Genomic DNA, 18193 nt, shown 5'->3' on the forward strand with positions numbered 1-18193 from the left:
TTCATAATGGTAAATAACATGTGTTTCTGATGATCAAGTCCAGCTTGTTACTGTAAAGCAACACCGTAATCAATCTGTGTTTATCAACTGTAAGCCACATTGGATAACTGTGGGATACAAGAATGAACACATAAATAAATAAATTGTGAGCCTCCTTAATTAAACACCACCACCTTGAAAGATCCATAGTACTCTGTCATCCTGACTTTGTCTCCCTGCCTGTGTCCAAGTCCTGTTTTTCTATGAGTCTTCTGTATCATTTATACACAGATTTTAGATTTGTGTGCTTAGCTTAATAAAAGTTGTAGCTGGGACTAAAAATACTGCACAAGTGTACAGGCAATTTCACAACCTCTAGGAGGGAGGGAATACCTGCAATCACACATCGGTGACACCGTGTGGCAGGATTCAAGGCATATGTGAATGTCTCGATCAGAAAGGAGAGGGAATGAAGATGAGAAAAACTAAAGGGTTGTTTTACTAAGGTGTGCTGGAAAATGGCCTGCGGTAGTGTAGACGTGGGGCGCGTGCAGAATCATTTTTTAGCGCACCTTAGTAAAACAACCCTTTAGTTTTTCTCATCTTCATTCTCTCTCCTTTCTGATCGAGACATTCATATATGCCTTGAATCTTGCCACACAGTGTCACCGATGTGTGATAGCAGGTATTCCCTCCCTCCTAGAGGTTGTGAAATTGCCTGTACACTTGTGCAGTATTTTTAGTATTAAGCTAAGCACAAAAATCTAAAATGCCTTTTTAAAATTTTTGCCAAAAATGGACGTGCGGCAAAATGAAAATTGTCGTGCGTCCATAAGGTCTCACTCAGTAACTGGACGGTAATGATCTACATGCGTCAAATGCCGCTTGATGCGCGTCAGAAAATACAAAATATTTTTTGGACGCACGCCAAAATAGAAATTACCATGGGTAACTCCAATTTGGCACACGTTGGGCACGCGTAGATGCCTACGCAGCTTAGTAAAAGGGCCCCTAAAAGCTTTAGTTGTGACTAAACTGAAAGCTTGGAGAAGGAGGAAATTGTCAGGCCAAAAAATGAAAAAGGGAAGTTGATCTAATATTGCATTATAAAAGCTTACTAAGTAGATAATCAATATTTATTTTTTATTTATTTATTGCATTTGTATCCCACGTTTTCCCACCTTTTTGCGGGTTCAGTGTGGCTTACAATATGAGTTGAATGTTGGAAATGCAATTTGTTACAGATAGTTATGGATTACATTGTGCAGGGTTATGCGAAACAATTGAGGTGTCGTTAAGGAATGTAACAATGGAACATAGACATTGAAACTTTGGAAGGAAACAATGGGAGCTTAGAGGGCGATAAAAGGCATGAAGGCGTATGTTATATGTCTTTCTGTGAAAAGGTATGAGTGATGTGATATTACAGGAATGAGAGTTCAGAGGTGAATGTATGATGCATTAGTGAACAGTAAGTGTGGACTTTATGTGTGTTGTTTCTTTCCGTAAATTTTTTCGAAAAGATGGGTCTTCAATAATCTGCGGAAGGAAGCTTGTTCGTTGGTTGTTCTTAGGTTGCGCGGCAGTGTATTCCAAAACTGCTTGCTCATGTGAGAAAAGGTTGACACGTGTAACGCTTTGTATTTCACGCCCTTGTAATTGGGGAAGTGGAGGTTAAGGAAGGTTCGGGATGATCTTTTGGCGTTTCTGGGTGGTAAGTCTATCAACTCAGACATGTAGGCTGGGGCTTCGCCGTGAATGATTTTGTGGACTAATGTGCATACTTAAAAAGTGACGCGTTCCTTGAGTGGAAGCCAGTGCAGTTTCTCTCTTAATGGTTTTGCACTTTCATATTTTGGTTTTCCAAAGATGAGTCTGGCTGCCGTATTCTGAGCTGTTTGAAGTTTCCTCAGTGTTTGTTCTTTGCAACCTGCGTATAGTGAGTTGCAATAATCCAAATGGCTGAGCACCAGAGATTGCAGTAGGCTGCGAAAGATGGATCTTGGGAAGTATGGTCTTATCCTTTTTAGTTTCCACATGCTGTAAAACATCTTTTTTGTTGTGTTGTTAGCGTGAGTTTCAAGCGTTAGGTGGCGGTCGATAGTGATTCCAAGGATTTTTAGCGTTTCTGAGATTTGAAGGTTCAGGTTTGGTGTGTTTATGGCTGTGAATTCTTTTGTGTTGAGGTGAGAATCAGGCATTGAGTTTTTTCTGCATTTAATTTCAGACGAAATGCATCCGCCCATGTGTTCATGATGTGTAGGCTTTGATCGATTTCGTTGAAGATTTCGTTAATGTCTTGTTTGAAGGGGATGTATATTGTCACATCATCAGCGTATATATAAGGTTAAGGTTATGGTTTCATATAATAGAAATCAAACAAAATAAAACATGGAAAAGAAAATAAGATGATACCTTTTTTATTGGACATAACTTAATACATTTCTTGATTAGCTTTCGAAGGTTGCCCTTCTTCGTCAGATCGGAACCTTCTTCGTCAGGGCAACCTTCGAAAGCTAATCAAGAAATGTATTAAGTTATGTCCAATAAAAAAGGTATCATCTTATTTTCTTTTCCATGTTTTATTTTGTTTGATTTCTATTGATAACCTTAATAGTGGACTAACACGGCTACCACACTCCTCTACTTAAGTAGATAATAAATATCCTGATGAAAATTTCATCGAAATACTTGATACCAGGTTGGTATTTACAACTTTTGCTGAGGAGATACATACAGAGTAGCAGCTTGGAGCTCCATGCTTGCCTTTACAAATAATTAGTATTGACAAGTGGAATTTCACAGACGGCTGCTGTACTATCTGTCATTAAAGTTACCGCTTTAATAAATATCTCTGGTGCAAATTGGGCAACTGTGTGTCACAGACTAGGGTATTTCGAGCTTTCCTATATCACTTCCTCTTTTTTAGGGCCTCATTTACCAAGCTCTGGTAAAAGGGGCCCTGCGATGGCATCGGCACGTGGATTTCTCAGTGTTTCACTCCACTCCTGCCACTCACTTTTCATTTCTAAGAGCGGATTACTATTCTGGTGAGCCACATCTATATTTTGAGCAACAACTCATTGACCTAGTGTTGCTTGAATTGACCCCTGAGACGGGCGTTAGTCACGCCGAAACACGGCCCATGTCAGGCCATCAATAAAGTCCACTGGTTCCAATCTTGAGAGCCAAATGTGCTTTGTTCAGTAAATTGTACTATAAATCTGATTTCTGGTTTGTATTATTACAGGGAGTGAATCATCGTTTGCGAGGGAGTTTGGTATCCATTAGAACCAGAGCACCACAGCTGGGAGGTAAGTCCCAGTCCTGTAGGCAGGCTTTTTTTGATTCAGCAGATCAGGAAAAGGGCTGCAAAACAGCTGTAGGAAAAGAAATCCAGACCTAGGTTAGAACATACTGTCATAGGCCATTTCTTGATCAGATTAAAAGACCATTGATCCCATCATCCAGTCTGTTTCAGTGGCCAATCCAGATCACAAGTATCGGGGAGCATCACAAAGTATATATGCATTCCTTGTTGTTTACATCTTGAGATAAGCAGTGGTTTTCCCACGTCTGCATGGCTAATTATGGTGCGGCAGTCATAGGAGACAGCAATCCCCGTCTGCTGCTGCCTCGATTGGCACTTGCATCCAAAATGGCACCTCTGTCCTCTAGCAGTAATCACACAGTACTACTGCTAGGGGTAATCTCTCGTCATATGGAAGAATGACCCCTGGCAATAGTACTGTGAGACTTCTAGGGGGCAGAGGTGACATTTTGGATACAAGTGCTGACCTGGGTGTTAACGGAGGAGGATTGCTGTTTCTCACGACTGCTGAACTACCACTGTAGACAGCTGGGTAGGTCCCAGGGTTGGAGAAGGGTAGGGCTCTAGGGGGCTGGGGGTTTACTGCTGGGGGGGGGGGGGTTGAATTGGAGGGCATGAGATGGGGTTCTGATCTGCGAGGGAGCATGTGCGGGAGGGGGTCAGACATCGAGAGGGGGGAATGTGTCTGGGGGGATAGAGGGGAGAGTTGGAATTTCCACATTTGGGTGGAGCTTTGATATCGGGAGGGGCTTGTCAAAAGTTCGGGATTTGGGGAGTTTGGGAATCGGAGGATGTATGAGATCTGAGAGATCGGATTGGGGGGGATCGGAAGATGAGATCATATCTTGGGGGGGGGGGGGGGTAACACCATTTCATATCTGGGCTTTTTTATTTACATCTACTTGGGCCAGCACTGATATATCTGCAGTGGCAGATAGCACAGACGCTTGCGCTGCCCTGTGTGGTAGATGCTGGGCATATCCCCTGCATTTACTGCACATTAATTTTTGCTCTTAAAGTATGGTAAGTGCAAAACTTTACTGCTCTTTAGTAAAAGAGCTCTTAAATCTAGTTCCGTCACAGCTGACACAAGTGCCCTTTGAACTGATTGGCTAAGCCTTTCTTCTTCCTTTATCTTGTAAATAGTGTGTCTGAGCTCCAGCTTAATCAGAACATCGTCTTTTCAAGCCCCATTCCAATTCTGTTGAATCTACTCTTTACATGCTGTACTGCAAACACACCTTCATTTGCTAAAATCAACCCAGCTTATACGAGTGACCCAAACAAACCAGGTCATGCAGTCGACAAGCAAACTAAGAGTATTGCTGCCTGCATACAGTTCTGTTGTTGGAAAGGTGGTGAACCATTCTTGGTTGTATAACAAATCACAAACAGGTCGAAGTCCGCCCAGGTGGCAAATCTTAGAACTACTTCCATCACAAATTTTTGCAAACTGGCAATATAAACTTCCATTCATACATTCACAAAGTGCTATAGTTTAGGTATTGTCAGCTCTGGAACCACCCACACCTGTGACTCCATCCCTGGCTTGTCCATGGAGATCAGAATGGGTGGGTTACGTATAATGAGGATTCTGTATGGACAGCAGGGCCAATCCCCCTGAACCTAAGCTATATTATTTATTATTAGAAACCATTTTTAAGATGGGAAAATCCACTGCTTATTCCTGGGATAAGGACCATAAAGTCTGTTTTAAACTTTTGGGACCTTGCTAGGTACTTGTGACCTAGATTGGCCATTGTCGGAAGCAGGATACTGGGCTTGCTAAACTTTCAGTCCGCCCCAGTATGGCGGTGCTTGTGTACTTAGGTACTGAAGCAGTATATGATGGAGTGGGAGTATGGGAGCTGCCATGCATGCTCAGAATGGCTCAAAAAGCTCTTCAGAACAAAATAGAAGAGTCTGAGTCAGGGCAGCACCAGTGACGTAAGCCACACATGTGTCTCCAGTCCCCCTGCTGTTCACAGAGAGCCCCCATTACAGGCAAGCAGTTCTACATTCCTCTGGTTCTGGCCTTGTACTGAATTGCAGTCTTTACTGTCGTTAGATATGAGCCCACCAAGATCTCTGTCCTTTAATACACATTAGTACTTCCTTCCTCCCCCCCATTATATACTGCTTGCTTGGATTTCTACATCTCAAATACATGACTACGTTTTGCACTAATGTTGTCAAATTCTTGACCATTCCTCATTTATCTTGTTCCATGACACTTTTGGATTTCTATTACGCCCTTGTGAATCCTGATCAGATTAGGTTTTTCTCCATTTTTTTGCTGTTGTGATCAGAGGGAATGTTTTCCATTAATTTGAGATCTTTTTTTTCTTTCAGGCAGCTTTGCAATCTGGGGTGGTCTCTTTTCCATGATCGATTGCAGTATGGTGAAAATGAGGGGTAAAGAAGACCCCTGGAATTCCATTACAAGTGGTGCCTTAACTGGTGCCATCTTAGCAGCACGTAGTAAGTGTTCGTTGTATCTTTCATTTCTCTTCCGAATAGCATTTGTATCCTTTTGTTTATATAAAATAATTCTCTAGAGACAGCCAGGATGATGTAGCCATACCTGTGGTGACGTCATTTTGATGGCTGCCAGCACAGAACTTCTCTCTGTAGTCTAGAAAGTTCTTCTCAATCTTACAGGTATTCTCTAACTCTCCTGCACCTTCTGCCTTCCTTCTATCATTTGTTTTCATGGAACAAGCCAGACACGTCAGCCCTCTGTCCATAAAAACAAAAATTAGCATCAATCTGGAATGCCAGCCTCAAACTGTTCGTCTGGAAAAGATTGCAGTACAATGCAACTAAAAGGAAAAAGATGAGAAAAGGGGAAGTGTAAGAAGAAAAATAAAAGGAGGAGATCAGCATGTGTGCCACATGGGCCATCCGACAACAGGTGCCAACCCAGTGGGCCTGAATAAGGTACTAGTGGATTCTTATACAGCAAGTGCTAAGTGTGCTAATACCCCAAAAGGCTCAGCAAGAGTACCTTCTATCTAGTGCAAAAACTGATCCAGGAGAATCTACCCATCTAGTCTAGTACTAGCCCACCCACAAGACCACAAGATCCATCTTCCAATGGTACAGGGCCTCATTCCTCAGTTGCAAAGCCCATTGTCTCTGGCTCCCACACTCCAAACCCACAGTCCACCAGTCTTCAACTAACATTAGAATGCAGCCTTCCCTCCAAACCCCTCTAGCATTCTTCTCTGAAGGTGTTTTTGAAAGCATGTTCCAGAAGGCATATTCAGGTTAGTGAGGCAACTCTCTTGGGAACTGGCATCTTGAGAAAGAGTATGTATGAATGTTAGTGTTACCGGATGTTATTTTAAATTGTGCTATTTTCCTGAATGCATGTTTCCTTAGCGTCCCTCCGGACCGGACCAGGATTGGACTGATGGGTTGTGCACGCCTACCAGCAGGTGGAGACTGGTCCGGTCCGGAGGGACTAAAGGAAAGCAAATTAGCAGGTAAGATCTAATTTCTCCTTTACTTTCCTATGGAGCATTGTAGTTCTTTTCTTTGCTTTTTATTTTTGATTGTAAACCGCTTTGATCTGCCTGTCAGTTGAAGTGGTATATCAAGCCATGAATGAATAAATACATAATTAAATAAACAAAGATGAGTTTCCCTTACACTGCTTGTAAGTCAACAGCTCAGCTACCCCATCATCAGATAAAGGGTTGAACACAGCAAGTATTCACAATTCATCTAGAATATCTTAAAGGACTTGACCCTACGTGTCTTGGAGACTGTGCCAGACACTCTTTAATAGTGGAAGCTGCCCTAAAAAGTAAAAAAATAAAAATAAAAAAATGTCATTTACCTATTCCCTACCAGGAAAGGACCTTGAGGCACTGGACATGGTAGGAAAGTTTTAGCTGTGGGCCAGGATTGCTGCAAATATTGCACTACCAGCACTTTGCAATTATTTATTTATTCAAGACTTGCTATACTGCTTTAACTACCAAGTAGGGCAAAGCAGTGTAAATAGTATAAAAATAGGAAAGTCAAACATTCATCCCAGCAAACAAACAGTACAGGGTGATGTCAAGCATGTCTTGATCTGGCTAAAGTTCCGTAGGCCTGCAGGAAAAGCCATGTCTTAATTGCAGTTTTAAAATTCTTTAAATATAGTTCACTACATATAATCAACGGTAAAGAATTCCAGAGAGTAGGTGCTGTGTCTGGTGGATTCAAACTGGTGAAGTCTAAAATGATGCCCAAATGCCAAAAATTATCCACAGGAGAGATATTGGTGCCTAGCAAAGGAAACTTAGTAGTTGGAGGTGTATAGTGACCAGACAGCTGACATGCTACAGTTTTTCTCACAGTTTAATACTAAATAGTGATCTGTTAGCCTCTGTGCTATGGTATCATGTGTGAAGGGGAGGAAAAGGGGGTGGAGCAGATGGAAGTAGAAGGGGAAAAAGTGGGGAGGCTCAAGAACAGAAGGAGACAGAACAGAGCCTTGCCTTTACTACTTCCCCAGAGAGAGAGAAGAGAAAGGGTAATGCCCCCTGAAAAATGGAGGAGAGAAAAAGACTACATCACCCAGCAGCCCCGGCGCAAGCCCTGGTACAGAGATTACCTTCCCCAGCAGGCCACAGGGGAGAACTCTGACAAGGCAAGGGAGGGGCCCCTGGAAGGTAATCAAGTGAAAGAGGAACAGCAGAAAAGTGGGTGGGACGAGGAGCCTATGGAGTGGCAAGAAGCCGAGGAAAGAGAGAGAGAGAGGAGAGCCCGGAGGAACCAATGGACCTCACAGCCTGGGCTCATTCCTTAGGAAAAAAGCTGAGAAAGCAGGTGAACTTGTGGTATGGCAACTGGGCTGAGAGGGGAAAGAGAAAGGGTCATGAGGGAGGAGGGTCAGTGTATTGAGAGAGTGACCCAAGAAAGGGTGGGACCTTTTTTCTCCCCAAAGCGAGTTCAGGCTGTTTTGAACGGTGTGTTAAAGAGTGCTGTTTGAAGAGGGGTTATTGACGCCCCCTGTGTGAACTGTTCACAGCGGGAGGAAGCTGTTTGTGGGAAAGTGTTTGCTCAAGCCTGAAGAAGTGGTTTATTGGGAACTGTTTATTGGGACTGTTTGCCAAAGCACCAGGAAGAAACCGGGAGCAGTTTCTTTCTTTTTCTTGTGGTTTTTTTTTTTTTGACTGCCCTTCACGGACATTCTCCCCCTTTTCAAAGGGGAGGGGGAGAAGGAGAGCACGGGGCTGTAGACTGCTTACGGTGGAACAAACTGAGTTCTGGAAGTAGGGGAGTGGAGTTGTTTTTCTTTCCTGTTGTGCTGTGATCCTGAAAGGAGAAACAGTGGGATTGTGTTTTTTTTTGCCTGCTTTAATTCTGAACTGCTGGACTGTGAATCCCAAGAGAATAAAGATACTTACTGATTTTTGCTTTCTGGAGTTTGGACTGCTTTGAGCACTGCCCTGTGAACTGCAGAGGGCTAGGAGGCTGAGACAGGTATCCTGACTCTTAACCGGAGGGGCCAGGGCAGAGGCAAGATCCTGAGGACCCCGGGAGGAGGGACGGATCTTTCACACATGGCAAAGTTGAAGTGGGGCTATCAGGATCAGTATGATGGAGAAGCAAAATATCATCCACGTGGAAAGAAATACTTGAGTCTTGAATAAGTAGATGTACTTTGTAACAGTGTCATGTAATAAAGAAGTACATGTCTAGCATTCTTGTATGCTACTGAAAAGGTCTTTGCTATGAACTCTGTGTTTTATGCAACAGAAGTAGATATAAGGGGTAATCTAAAATTACGTTGAGTGTTTAATTGTGCTAAATTTAGATAATTAAATTTTAACTGCCAGACCCTCTGCCATTCTTCTAATGTTTGGAGATCCCTTTTCATTGTTTCTACTCCCTCCAGGGTATCCACTCTATTGGCTTTGTGTCGTCCGCAAAAAAGCAAACCTTTCCTTCCAACCCTTCAGCAATATCTCTCATAAATATATTAAACAGAATCTGCCCCAGCACCAACCCCTGAGGAACTCCACTGCTCACCTTCCTTTCCTCCAAGCAGATTCCATTTACCACCACCCTCTGTCATCCGTCAATCAGCCAGTATCCTATCCATTTCACCACTTTTGTTCCTAAGTTCAACCCTCTCAGCTTATTCGAGTCTACTGTGAGGGACCGTATCAAAGGCTTTGCTGAAATCCAAGTAGATTACATCTAGCACATGTCCTTCATCCAGTTCTTTGGTCACCCAATCAAAGAAGTCAATAAGATTCGTTTGGCAAGATTTTCTTTTGGGAAAGTCATGTTGTCTTGGATCCTGTAACCTGTTGGCTTCTAGAAAGTTAGCTATCTTTGAGCAGCAACTCCATTATTTTTCCTACCACCGACGTGAGACTTACCGGTCTGTAGTTTCCTACTTCTTCCCTGTTTCCACTTTTGTGAAGAGGGACCACAGCCGCTTGTCTCCAATCCTGCGGAACCATCTCTAAAGATCTCTATTAAATAAATCTTTAGACTTCTTTGAGTATCCCGGGATGTATCCCATCCGGCCCCATAGCTTTGTCCACCTTCAGATTCTCAAGCTGTTTATAAACGCTTTCTTCCATAAATGGCACAATATCCATTCCATTCCCAGATATTCCCTCAGCAGCCAACCGTGGTACTTCTCCAGGATTTTCTTCCATGAACACTGACAAGAAGTAATGCTTTATCATCACTCTCCACATAGCCATTCTCATTACCTTTCAGTCTTGCAATTCCATTCTTATCTTTTCTCCTTTCTCCAATATATCTGAAAAAGGTCTTGTCACCTTTCTTTGGTCTGTTGCAGTGACTATTGCTGCCATCAGAATGGCTTGGCAGATGCCCCCTGCCAAGGTGGTGATCTCTTTGGTGACAGAGCCAAAGATGTGCTATCGCAAGAGAAGGGGAATTGTTCCACCCTTTTAGAACTGGCAGTTCCCCACACAGACAGCACTTCAATGTACAGACACAGCCAGCAGGTGCGCACCAAGTGCCTGTAAGAACTACTTGTCTTGCAGTGCACAACCATGTCCCCCCTGCCCCCCCAAACGGGATTCCCCAACATCAAAGGACTAGAGACAGCTCTTCAGCTTCCAATCCAAAGAGCACATCAAGTTTTTGGACAATCCCAAAGTCAGGGGGTGTCGGTCACTTCTTTCAGGAAGCCTGGCACAGCATTACTTCTGCTAGATGGATGCTCATGATAATTGGTCAGGCAGACCCGGCACAGTGTTACTACCAATAGAAGAGTGCTCAGGATGCGTGGCCTAATGGTTATCAAGTTGCTGATCTGGGGAACTGGGTTTGATTCCTGCTGCTACCTGACAGCAGTGGGTTGAGATCTTGGGGAACCAGGTTCAATTCCCTCTGCAGCTTCATATGACTGTAGGCAAGTCACTTAGCCCTCCATTCGAATGTGAGCCCATTAGGGACAGTGCAAAGTACCTGCAATAGAAATTGTAAACCGCCTAGTCACCTCAGGGGATCACTTGTATATCAAGTGCTAAAAATAAATAAAATAAATATTCTAAATGAGGTCTCACCATACAGGGGCATCATCCTACTGGTCATTTCTCTCCCTGAAAATAATTTAAATAAAATAAACCATAAGCTCCCCCCTACAAAAACTCCAATGCAGAACCCCTGTTCCCCACATCAGGTGGCCATTTGCGGTGAGGAAATACAGTTACCACTTGTGACCAGCACTGATGGCCCCTATCCAAAATGGTGTACATAACTGTGACGAAGATACTACTTAGATAGTAAACAAATGTTTAGTTAGTTTTAATAATTAATCCCGTTTCAGTTACCTGTTATTGTGTGCTGTTCTTTTCCATATGTTTTTATGGTTCACTGTTTAATTTCATGACAATAAACTTTTCAGTTTGTTGACTCTGCTTGTCTGGACTAAGAATCCTGGTGGTTTGTGTAGGGTCTGTGGGTGCTTCCTAGGAACTGTGGCATCACTGGGAGTGTGGCCCCAGTAACCTACAAATCACAGGGGATAATTTGAGAGCGGGAAACTCGCCCAGAGGCAGTGGGACCCAGTTGGTGGGAGGAGGGTGCTAGTGTAGAGCACACGCTCGGGTGCAGGCGGACCTGAGCAGTGCTGAGTTCAGATCCTCTAAGTGGCTGCAGGGATAACCCCAGGTGGGTGATAGGTGTTCCGTGACAGACAATTTTTCCTTCTTCTTTGGTGGCAGTGTGGTGTGATTGTCAGGCTCAGTGTGTGGGTTGAGAGTCACAATCCTCTGAGTGTTTGTTTTTTGTGTTTTTAAATCTGTAACCTCCAGACATAGAGGACAGTGAACGAGTGCAGCAATAACAGGGTCCATTCCCCATTCAGTTTTTTTTTATAGTGTTAGGAGATTAGCAGCCTGCTGATGGAGGTAGGAATTGGAGGCAGGAGCCAGCCAGCCTTGGTATGGGTGCCCCATTCCTGCAACCTAGAGAGAATCCACGAAAGTGGAGAACTCAATAGATCCCACGAGGCGTAAAGGTAAAAACAAAAAAGGTGGGCATATAAAAGCCAGGCTATCCAAAGATTGGAACCAAACCGAAATTAAAATAACCAACGTTTAATAATTTTCAAACAAATGATGATAAAACAATTCCACATAAAAAGTGACTCGACACAACGTTGTGTTTCGGCCGGGAAGGCCTACATCAGGAATGTTGTGATTAAGGTCAACAGTGAATTGAGAACATCAACTGATATAATGATTGAATCTCAAAATACGAGTGAGGGATATCAAAAGTAAAAGATCTGCAGACAGAACCTAAAAAATGGTCTTTAGAAAGACTGTTGTGCAAATGATCTATCTGCCGCAGCGAGATCATTTTTTAGGTTCTGTCTGTCGAGCCACTTTTTATGTGGAATTGTTTTATTATCATTTGTTTGAAAATTATTAAACGTTGGTTATTTTAATTTCAGTTTGGTTCCAATCTTTGGATAGCCTGGCTTTTATATTCCTACCTTTTTTTGTTTTTTTACCATTCCTGCAACCACCATTCAACATAATCCAGACTATTCAAGTCAAGCTGGGGAGACCACCTTCTGCAGTTCTGAACTTAGGGGCTATGGTCTAGAGGGAAAGCTTCACATCAATGTCTGGGAACAGACAGAGACTGGGTAAAGGGGAAGGTACCCTTCATCTGCAGTAGTCTTACATCCTCTGCAAAGTGGTGCTGTGCATCTGGAACCTGGCTCTATATTGTCCTTCTAAAATAGGGATAAAACAGGTGTCTTCTTGGACTTTCAGCTTAGACATCCTGTTACAAAATTGCCACCTAATCACAACTGGCAGCTCCATTTTTCCTTTTTCTGCAAGCTCTATCTCAGTGACAATAAACACTCTCACCTCCTATTAAAGAATATAAATTATGAATAGGACTCTACAAATGGTAATTAAATATAAATGGTACAGTCTGCAATAAAGAAGCCTTGACTTTGTTAAGGAAGGAATAATCCTTTCTACACAGAAAATAAGATATTGAAATTCGCCTGAAATTAAAACAGAGATGTGTCACTAGTATATAACCCATCTTCTTTCCACAATAGCAGCCAAGGAATGTCTGTTCCATTTTAAAAGTGCCACATTAAGGGGGTAATTTGGAGCTGCCTACTTTTAGGCATCAGGAGTGTGTGTAAATGGGCTGTTATAAAGGTATGCACTATAATTTCATGGTGAGCTTTGCTGGTGGACGGTGCTTGGTTGGAGTCTGGTAGTCTATAGTTCACTTGCATTCTGACTGACATTTTGGCATGAACATTTACACCAGTAGGGCTGGTGTACGTGAACACGCCTTAAATGTAAGCATTTTTTCTGTCACTTGTGCTAATATTCTATAAAGAAAAGGATGTGCCTACTTGTATTTATAGAGTTGTCATGAAATAGACTCTTGCTCACCCTCTTATCCTAGGTGTGTTGTTAGAGAATTACCCTCCACGTGTCTCTACAATACTGAAGGTGACTTTTAAAGACAGTATTTTCTCTCTCTTATTTTCTTCAGATGGGCCGATTGCCATGGTGGGCTCTGCTGCTATGGGAGGTATTCTTCTAGCTTTGATTGAAGGAGCTGGTATTCTGTTAACAAGATTTGCCTCTGCACAGTTTCCTAATGGTGAGATTCCAATAGGTATTACATGTAAATTACATGTAAAACTCTTCTAGAGAATCACATTGGAAAGACACATCAGTTTTTTCTTGAAACATAAGAAGGAAATTCTTATCCGTGCTGTAGAGTGAATATTACAAAACACAAATTAAAAAAAAAAAAAAAAACCCTACGTACATACATATGTTGCCTTCTCCCTCTCATTTCTGCTAGAGGATCTCCCCAGATCAGAGGTTCTCAGCCCAGTCTTAGAGACACAACCAAGCCAGTAAGGTTTTCAGGATGTCCACAATAAATATGCATGTGGTAAATTTGCATGCACTGTATGTAGATTATTTTTATTTATTATGGGTATCCTGAAAACCAGATTGGCTGGGTTGAGAATAGAGAGCTGCACAGGAATATAGACTTCTTAAATAGTTGAGCCATTCACAGTGGGATGTACACCTGCGAAATCCAGATTTACACCAGTGTTACAGGCAGATTCGTTAGACAAAAAGTCTCTCTTCATGCCACTCTGTTCTCCTGAGTGTTGCAAACAAAGGTATTATATTGTAATACTTTGTCAGCTAATCTGATTGTCTTTTTGATAAAGCAGTGTCCAGAGACGCAAGATATTTTTTGACAAGCTTTGAACCATTTCTGTTGTTCTTATATTTTTCAGTGTTTATTTTTTTTTAATTAATGTACTTTATTGTATTGTTTGTATGCACACTGATCATGCTATATTTCTAGTATCTATGGTACACTGCTTTGGGAAATCTGTTTAGAAGATTTTAATTAAATCGAGCCCCTGTGGGTTAAGACAATGAAATTACACAATATAAAAAAAGAGTAGTGATGCCAAAAGTGCAACATTAAACAGATACTTCACTCTTAACGTATCTCGCTTTTGAGCTAAAGAATAAGCAGATTTAACAGAAAGAAAAGCCTCAGATTCAAACATCAGTCTAATTAGTAAACAGAAAAATGTAGGCAGATAATGACCATATGGCCTATCCAGTCTGCCCCTTAAATCTGGCTAAGCAGAGTAAGACAGAGTTTGGAAAATGAAGCAAAGGTCCGAATAATCCCCAGAGACAGCAGTTATGTAACTGCGAAATGCTGGCCATCATCGGGAGGACTGAGCAACCTGTCATCTGAGCACCTAAAGTTAAGTTTTTGTTATTTAAAGTGGTTGTGGAAGTAGTCTTTGACGAAGTTTTATATTTTCACTCAACACATATTCAGAAGGTTTTAATGCCGATGATCATTTTAAGGGCCGTTTACTAATTAGCCTGATGTTTGAATCTGAGGCTTTTCCTTCTGTTAAATCTGCGCATTCTTTAGCTCATTAGTGAGATACGTTAGAGCAATGAAATTAGATTCACTTGCCACCTTCATCTCTGTTCTGCACTTAATATGTGTAACTTAAATACCCACAACTGCTCACTTATATTGAGACCCTGCATTCTGGTTGAATAAGAAGGTGACAGCACATTGTAACACAGCCAGCTGTCCAGTTTTGAGGATGGGAGAGGGGGGAACACATTTCAGATAAATACAGTGTCCCTACTCCCCTCCTTTTTGGCTGCTGCCTTCCTGCATATGTCGGGTGCCAGGACTTAGATCATGCGAGAGAAGACCCTGCGCCGCTGACAAATGCAGGAAGGAAGCAGCCAAGAAGGAGAGAGTGGAGGCACTGTATTTATTTGGCTTGCAGGGCTTTGGCATCCATCCCCACCAGCAAAGGTAAAGGGGTGCTGCAGTTCTGGAGGGGGCTTGAGCCCAAAGGGGGGGCAGGTCCTCCAAGGCTCCCCCCCCCCCCCCTCCCCGTTGGCTAAACCTCTGTCAACATATTGTTAGAAAGCACAATGCTGGGGTTGTCTCTTTGGCTTAGGCTTTACAGCACATTCTCCAGAGGAGTCAGATTCAGTTTCCCCACCATTCAGGCTGGGACAGGCTGTGGAGGCAGTGCACTCAGGCCTGGCAAGAGAAGGGAAATGCCTCAGCTGCTGTGGTGGTGGCAGTTCCTGCCAACCAACAGAACACAGACCTGAGGCCTGTGAAGCTTCTTTGAACCTGCTGTTTGGGGGAAGGGGAGGCAAAGATGGCAGGATTAAGTAAGAGTTTTTTTTTAAAGGTATATATTGCCAATCATTTCTTTATTACTGATAAAATTGTCTTCTAGTTTTTATTGTCTTTCACTCTTTCAATTTAGAAAATATGATTTTGGAGGTTTTGTTTATTGTTTAGTCTAGTTTCATTTCTGGAGGAAAAAGCCCTTAATCAGGTCCTCAGTGTTCTTTGTGCCATTTTTCCAGTTTATAATCGGCTGTATTGTAATTATTTTATTTGTTAAATTGTAATTTTTCATTTTTCCAGCCATCAGCATAAAGTGAGTGACAACAAAATCCAAAACATAAAAATACATAATTATGTGACACAGCCTTTACCCTCTACATAGGGTTATATATTTATACTGCAACACCTCTCCTGTAGTTCTTCATTTGGGCGTTATTTTTTTTAATAGTGGTTTTATTTCCTGTTTTAACAGGACCTCAGTTTGTGGAGGATCCCTCCCAGTCCCCATTGCAACCAGCCTCCCCGTTTGGAGATTACAGGCAGTATCAGTAAGGAGCAACACCCGAGAGCGACTATGATGTATGACTGGAAGACGAAGCACTTTCTTTTAGCAGCAACTTTTGTTTTAAAAGTCTTTCTCAAGACCATCTTTCATTTTAATGACTGAAAAAAAATCTACATTGAAAATTCTCAGATCTGTTAACTAATAAAAACCCCTGAAGCAGGCCATAGGCTGAAACACAGTACTGTGTCGAGTCTTTGATTGTTTAATACATCTTCAAAAGAATCAAGATTCTCGTCAAGTTTTCTAGAGCCCCTGGTCATTTCCCACTCATCCTCCGCACTTCATTTCTCATGGGGCTTCAGAGTTCTCCGCCTAGGCGGATTGCTAGTGGAATGGGACGTGCCATCTTCGTTCTGCTGTTCCTGTAATGATGCTGGAACTCAGAAGATATGGGTTAAATGGACAAGAGGTTATTATTATTATTACAGGAACATTTTTTTTTAGTGTAAAATATTACAAGAAAATATTTCGGAGAATTCATTGTATTTATTCTTGAAAAGACTGCACTGACTGTAAAATGATTGTATGTCTTCAGTGTATTGTAATGTGCACAACAGATGGGGAGCGAACAGAAAGAGGCAGAGTTATTTTGGATATGCATCAAGGGTTCCTGTTTGAATGTCTGTGCTCCACCTCTTAGGGCATCAACAGTTTACAGCATCTAAATCCTGTGATTTTTTTTTTTTTTTGCTGCTACTCTTGGACTGCTCTGTGAAACCTAATAAACATGAAGGAGAGATATATTTCAACTATGAAATCAAGCTGTTTTGATTTTGTTACAACTCAGACAACATAATAATTAAACAAGCTTAAAAATAACATTCCAGTGTAGCCAACCAGAAGCCAACTATGCATAGGTAGCTAGAAATCAAACTGTACTATGCTCAGAAAATGTCACCAAGTGTTGATGTCATGTAAAGGAAAAGTTAATAAAAACAATTTAAAAAAAAAGAAAAGAAAATGTCACCAAGATTCATGCCTTCATTGGAATCTTCCCCAAATGTCCACGGGTATGACTATCATAAAATGGTATCCTGGGTAAGGGTTGCTTTTTGCACCTTGTGTTCTTGCAGACTGATTTATTGAAACTCTTTTTTATGAAATTATGCAAAGAAACAAATACAAAATCAAACACATGTCATTGAAAGAAACCCATCCAATTCCTTTTAGTTATAAAACATCAGCAATTATACAAAGTATAGTAGAAGGCCTTGTGTCTTAAAGCCTTCTACGATATAACAATAAGCTCCTCCCCCTTTCCCCTATTTATGGTATCCATCCTTCCCCTTCCCCCTCCCTTTTTTTTTTTACCAACCAATAGGGATGGTCTACCCAATTCCATATTCATAGATGTAAATCATTGAGAACCAAGCTTTGAGCTCGAGATAGAATCTCTTGAATATATGGTTCCCATATGAACCTAAATATTTTCTTCTGCAGTTCGGTAAGACATGCATCTTGAGCTTCCCATAGCATAGAATTATGAAAAGAATTTCTTCAATGCCAAAGTTAGTGATTAATCTTTAATCCAGTGTTGTAAAAGGCATTCTCTTCCACTGTGCATGCTTATATAATTATTTTATTTATTTATTTAATACATTAATATCCCACATTTTCCCGCTAATTGCAGGCTCTATGTGGCTTACAGAAAACTGTAGTAAGGCTACAGTGCATGAAGTACAATTATACAATAAGTAAGGTAGTAAATATCATTTAAAACAACAATATTAAAAAAGATAAAGATAATTAATTTCCTTAAATCTTGTTAAAACTAGTAGTTAATCAAAATTGTGTTGAACCTGGAGAATAAGCTTTCTTAAACAGTACGGATTTCAGTAATTTTCTGAAATGTAGGTAGATCTGGGCAGTCTTGCAGACTGATTTAAATGGGCAGTGTGGCACACAGAATAACCGCCTTTCTTGCCCCACCCCTTTTAATGGCCATGGCTAGCTGTGTTTAAAATGTTACTTTAAACACTGGAACTAGGAATGCAGTGTTAGTGTGATTCATGATTCTGAGAAGAGTTTCTATTCAGCGCCTGCTGAAATAGTTATAACTGTATTGAATTTCTAACAGTAAATGTTTAAAGGAAAGAAGTTTAAAACTACTAACTCAAGTATTGAAC

The 18193-nt window shown here is 41.6% G+C and overlaps 1 protein-coding gene across 1 annotated transcript in view; it reads left to right on the forward strand.

Annotated features, from left to right (window-relative positions):
- Positions 1-16987, forward strand: part of TIMM17A (translocase of inner mitochondrial membrane 17A) — a 26782-nt gene extending 9795 nt beyond the window's left edge. The window contains exons 4-7 of the mRNA XM_030220909.1: positions 3230-3293; positions 5663-5791; positions 13334-13444; positions 15975-16987. Coding sequence (XP_030076769.1) covers positions 3230-3293; positions 5663-5791; positions 13334-13444; positions 15975-16054 — 384 coding nt within the window. The 3' untranslated portion in view covers positions 16055-16987. The remainder of the gene's footprint in view (positions 1-3229; positions 3294-5662; positions 5792-13333; positions 13445-15974) is intronic.
- The last annotated feature ends 1206 nt before the right edge of the window (positions 16988-18193 follow it).

The sequence above is a fragment of the Microcaecilia unicolor genome, chromosome 12 (assembly GCF_901765095.1).
Source record: "Microcaecilia unicolor chromosome 12, aMicUni1.1, whole genome shotgun sequence".
NCBI lineage: Eukaryota > Metazoa > Chordata > Amphibia > Gymnophiona > Siphonopidae > Microcaecilia > Microcaecilia unicolor.